The sequence below is a fragment of the Plasmopara halstedii genome (assembly GCF_900000015.1).
Source record: "Plasmopara halstedii genome assembly, contig: Scaffold_3060, whole genome shotgun sequence".
Lineage (NCBI taxonomy): Eukaryota > Oomycota > Peronosporomycetes > Peronosporales > Peronosporaceae > Plasmopara > Plasmopara halstedii.
In genome coordinates, this window is record NW_020189964.1 from 1,116,361 (window position 1) to 1,121,343 (window position 4,983).

A 4,983-nucleotide genomic window follows, 5' to 3' on the forward strand; every position below is an offset into this window, starting at 1 on the left:
AGAGGGCCAAGAACGAAGAAAATGTATCCGTCATATCAAGATGGCGGTGAATCTGGTCATGCTCCCCACGGAGCAACAGCGTATGTGCCGTTAGACGCATCGAATTTCCCATACCAATATCGCCTATTTATCTGAGTTACTGCGTATTGAGGTCCAATCTAGCGCGCAGCTTCCAAGCTTGGATATCACAAGCGTTCGCACAGCTTTAGTAGTCGCACTGAATACATTTGACATTCTTGTCGACCCGTCAAGAAAGCGAGATACAGCGGATTTAATCAGGGACAACATCCAGAAGCTATGGTGAAATACACATTTTTTAGCTGTCGCCGTTTGTTTCGTGGAAACTCTTAAACTGGTGTGGCTCGAGCTGTGGCCTTCACGATTCGCCTTATATTTTCCGGAGCGTGGCAGGTGTCACATTGCATGCTAAGTACAACTTCCATGCCAAGAACTGGATAGTATTCTGAAATTGAAAGCTATACGAGCGCGTAAGAAGCAGTAAATATCAGTTATGCATGTATAAGAACGAGATATTTTGGTTATCAAGTATCGCCGTTGTACGCACTGGTGTTTCTTTTGCTGAAACAAAAACCATCTGCGTCTTGTGTTTTCCCTTTGCTCTCAGATGAGAAGGTTGAGCTCTCGCGTAGGTCTGATTAATGTAGCGCTCCCAATAGATCGCAGAGCAGAGTTGAGTTTGATTGTACATGTAAAGATTGTAATCAATTGAGCCCGGGTCTAGAAATAGCTGCTTTCTCCGAGTGACGTGAGGTTCACAGCTTCGGGGTGCTCACCGTTGATATTAAGGTTCCGGACTATGGAAGATCCTGATAGATATAGGAGCGTCGTGTATCTGCGCACGACGCGCGACTACCAAAATGAAGACTGGTTTTGGAGGCATTGAAGACGCCAGATGTGAATATAATATATGTGCGCTTTTGAACGGGACACTCGCAAAAGTGTCAAATGTTATGCTTGGCTACCTGTAAAAGCTGAGTCTCGTATGGAGGTTATTTTGATATAATATTTTACTATGTATGATGTCAGTTGAGACAAGGGTTGACTGGAGGGCGAAAACCCCGATTGGGATTCCCTTCACTCATGCTAGAGCTTTTGTGACTCAGAATCCTTATCTCCACTAGGAAGCAAAAACAAATTTTGCGCAGAAATAGCTGCAATAGGTCTGTTTCAGGCATGGGATTGTTTGGACTGTTGCGTAATGATGCTACCGACTGGCAAAATCAAGGAAGGCAGTGGCAGTAAGGATCCGTCTCAACTGAGAAATGCAAAAAAAAGCGGATATCGTATGGATGTATATTTGCTGAGATCAGAACTGCCGCACAGCACCAACGACTCCGCGTTCACTAGCGCAGGGTCCCGGTACGGCTTAGACAAGCCCACATCCGGGTGGGTGCGTACTCTTCTCGGAAGGTTCAGCGTATATGCAACGCCTTGCTCAGCAACGACCTTAAAGGTTCAATAAAAAAATTAACAGAGCTTTGTCTTAGAGACAGCAGAGGTTGCATGGGGAGAAAGGTTTTAGCATCTAAAACACAGGTTTTCATCGTTGATATTTCCAGCAATTCTTCTGCTTCTTTCTGCATGTCTTGGCTTTCAGCCACCGCATCGCGAACGTCTTGTAGGAAAGTTTAAGAAGTCATCGATATTTTACAAGCAGAGAGGAGGCTGACATCAGCTAGCTGTTTGGCTACTCCTTCCCCACTAAGCCCTAAGCCATGGGGTGGTGGTGTCAGTAGGACGCGAGGATACACAAGTCCGTTCACGTAGAATGGCGTGTAGCCGGTAGATGAATGCACTGTATTGTTTAGAGGGAACACCACAAGTGGCATTGAACCGCTCCAGCACTTCGGCGTCTTGGTGCAGACGTTGCGTAAAATGTCTTAAACGACGCGATTTACGCGCTCAGTCTGACCATCGGTCTGCGGATGGTCCGCTGTTGACATAGTCAACTTGGTACCCAGCACGGTGAAGATTGAAGACCAAACCTTCTCAGTGAAATGTGGGTCTCCATCAGAGACAATTGACTTCTGGAGCCCATGTTGTCGAAAGACACGAACGATAAACTGCGTCGCTGTACCCACATCGTCAATGGTGTCCAACACTGCCGCAAGATGAGCCATCTTGCTCAAATGGTCCACATAGAACACCAGACCCATATTGCCCGTCGAGTCCTTCAGCAGGCCAAACCCAACGTCTAAACTTATGAACTGCCAACACCCGAAGGGTACCGGTAAGCTGGCCAGCAGCGCTGCCGCATTTGGAGAGAGTTTCACCCTTTGACACGTCTCACACGTGCGAACATATGTGCTCGTCCATTTGTACAGTTAGAGCCACCAATAGAGGCAGCTCACAGAGCTGTATGTCTTTTCACGGCCGAAATGACCACTGATTGGGGCGTCGTGGGCCTCATAGAGGATACAGTACTTTATGTCCTCATCGACAAGTCGTGGCGTATCCGTCGAGTCAGTGCTGTAATAGAGCGATCTCTATTCAACGAATATTTACGCAACTGTGCGCGCAGTCACGATGACAAACTCTTGTTCGAGTTTTCAAACTCCTTACTCCCGAGGTCCCGTAGCAGCGCTACACCCGTATCATCACCCGAGTATATGGTGCGGATCGAATCCGTCACTGGCAACGTCACCGTCGTGACATGAGCAAGCTCATAATCCGGTCTGCGTAACAACGCATCAGCCAAAGCATTCTTCTATCCTAGCATATACCTTACCTCAAACTTATATACTGCGAAGAAGGGGAGCCACCGGGCCATCCTATGCGAGAGGTTAGGTGACTGAGTCGCAGTGCTCAGTGGCGCATGATCTGTGTAGATCACAAAAGACACTGAGCCAAGCAGGTGCACCCTGAACTTGACAGGTGCATACTTCATCGCAAGTAATCCTTTGTCGTGGATTGGGTAGTTCCTCTCTGCAATTTTTAGCTGACAAAATTCCAATGCGATTACCCAACTTTGTCCCTCGGCGTCTGCTTATAGAAGTGCACAGCCGATGGCAAAGTCCGAAGCGTCACAGACGAATTAAGAAGACGATCGAGGTCTGGCAACGCCAGTATCGGTGCAGATGGAGGCTGTCTTTGACCCTTCTAATGCTCGGTGTCCCAAATCCATTCCGTATTTTTCTTTAGAAGATTCGACAATGGCCGTGTCATTTCCGCATAATTTGCGCTACACTTGTCCAAGTAGTTGGCGAGGCCAAGCCACATGCGCAAGTCCTTTTGATTCTTTGGGACCGGCCAGTACGCAATGCCCTCGACCTCAGTGGGATCAGCTCAAAGGCCGTGCTTCTCGAAGAAGCACCCTGAAAGGGATGTCCAGCACCGAAGATGCATTTTCCTGCCTTTGCATACGGCTTATTCGTGCGCATGCACTCGAGCACAGCTCTCAAAGGAACAATTTGGTATTCCTCATCTGTCCTCCCATTCTCGCACGACTGTGAACGATATGTCGTCGAGGTATGTTTGCATACGCCCCGTGGGACTGAACAAACTGCGTCACTAGACAAAAAAATGTTGCTGGCTCATTTGACCGCCCTTAGTCATCACCAGCCACTCCTATAGCATGCCGGTCGGAGTACCCACCGCTGTCAGTGGAATATCACTCGTTCTCATGAACAATTAGTAATATTTATCGATCAAGTCGAGTGCACTCTACTATGTATAACCAACCATATTGTTCTGGAGAACCCCCTTTCTAGGAATCAGCATTTGTGCCGGAATGGTTGCAGCGATTGAGTTATTGTAAGCGTAAACGATACGCCACTTGCCGTTTGCCTTCCGGATACAAAACGAGGGTGTCAAATGGGAGACTTGATCTCACGCACCATTTTTGCCTCGTGCTTTGCATGGAAAAAGGCCTCAATGACGTCACACTGCTCCTTTGGCAGCGGCCATTGGCGTGTCACGCAGTATTTGGCTCTCTGAACCAGGTCAATCTCATGACGCACACCTCGGTCCGGAGGTAGGACCGTCGGCGGGTCTTTGGAGACGACGTCTTGAAATTCCTTTACCAAAGAATAGTACAGATCCTTAACACCTATAAGAATCGACGGTCCACCTTGTGCGTTCAGCAACCTCTTAATGTCCTCCAGGACAGCTTCATTCTGAAGCGACAACGAGTTAATCTCCTCATTTGGTCGTTTAATGACCAATTCGGCTAAATCGCCTGCCTTCAAGACACATCCAAACTCTTCGAATGACATCTCGTCCAACTCAAGAAGAGCATCCACCGCTGGATTAGCCTCGAGGACGACGTCGCCGTCGTCCATCCCCATCATATCGTTGACATGGGTGTATAGCTGCGCGGTATCGTCTACGTAGACACACCCAGGGTCAGGGTCGACGCCCTGCGTATTGCAGATATCATACGGCTTCGAAGTAACATATTTTGTAAATGAGTTAACGCATGGTGGTTCCAAATCTATGATTGAAGGTTCAAATATCCCAAAGTTAAAGTACACGATGTTAGGGATTCAGGTGTCTACTACACAGATCACACCCCTCGATGTTTCTGTTAGAGTTTGTGTCCACGCGGGGCTTACGAGTCGGCGGCAGGTACGGAGTGGCGAGTAGTAAGTACTAAGTGGTTACGGCAGATATACGTCAGGATTCGGTGTGATGAGGAAACAGCGAAGGTGGTGGAAAAGTAAATGATAGCTACGAAAATATTTTGGGAAGGATACAGAGACGAATACAAAGACACCAGCAAGGCAATTGGGTGCGTCACCCAAGTAGATTAGAAATTGTGTGGATTGACAGACAGACAAGTCAAAATGAAACCAAAACCTAAGTCTACCATCCAAAGACATTAAAGGAGTTAAGATTCTCGTGCTTAGCCACAAAATATGCAACCGTCAAAAAAAAGCTAACGGCCAAAGTTAAGCAGTAATCATTCACCCGAATGCGCTCACAATATTGAGATTACGCTGGTGAGGCACTTTCAGTAGCACC

At 47.6% G+C, this 4,983-nt stretch overlaps 3 protein-coding genes across 3 annotated transcripts in view; 2 read left to right on the plus strand and 1 right to left on the minus strand.

Annotated features, from left to right (window-relative positions):
- The window catches only part of PHALS_06752 (uncharacterized protein), a gene marked incomplete at both ends in the record, with an annotated part of 678 nt that extends 628 nt beyond the window's left edge, over nucleotides 1-50 (plus strand). Inside the window, one exon of the mRNA XM_024720097.1 lies at nucleotides 1-50. This exon is cut by the window's left edge and continues 628 nt beyond it. Within this exon, the coding sequence (XP_024585331.1) occupies nucleotides 1-50 (50 nt within the window).
- A 3,780-nt stretch (nucleotides 51-3,830) lies between these two features.
- On the minus strand, nucleotides 3,831-4,310 carry PHALS_06753 (reverse transcriptase; the record flags this gene model as incomplete). Its single annotated transcript, XM_024720098.1, has 1 exon — nucleotides 3,831-4,310. The coding sequence occupies one exon, from the start codon at nucleotides 4,308-4,310 to the stop codon at nucleotides 3,831-3,833; it is 480 nt and encodes a 159-aa protein (XP_024585332.1).
- A 145-nt stretch (nucleotides 4,311-4,455) lies between these two features.
- PHALS_06754 (uncharacterized protein) lies at nucleotides 4,456-4,682 on the plus strand (the record flags this gene model as incomplete). The annotated part of the gene is made up of 2 exons (XM_024720099.1): nucleotides 4,456-4,587; nucleotides 4,656-4,682. The coding sequence occupies 2 exons, from the start codon at nucleotides 4,456-4,458 to the stop codon at nucleotides 4,680-4,682; spliced, it is 159 nt and encodes a 52-aa protein (XP_024585333.1).
- Nucleotides 4,683-4,983: the final 301 nt, after the last annotated feature.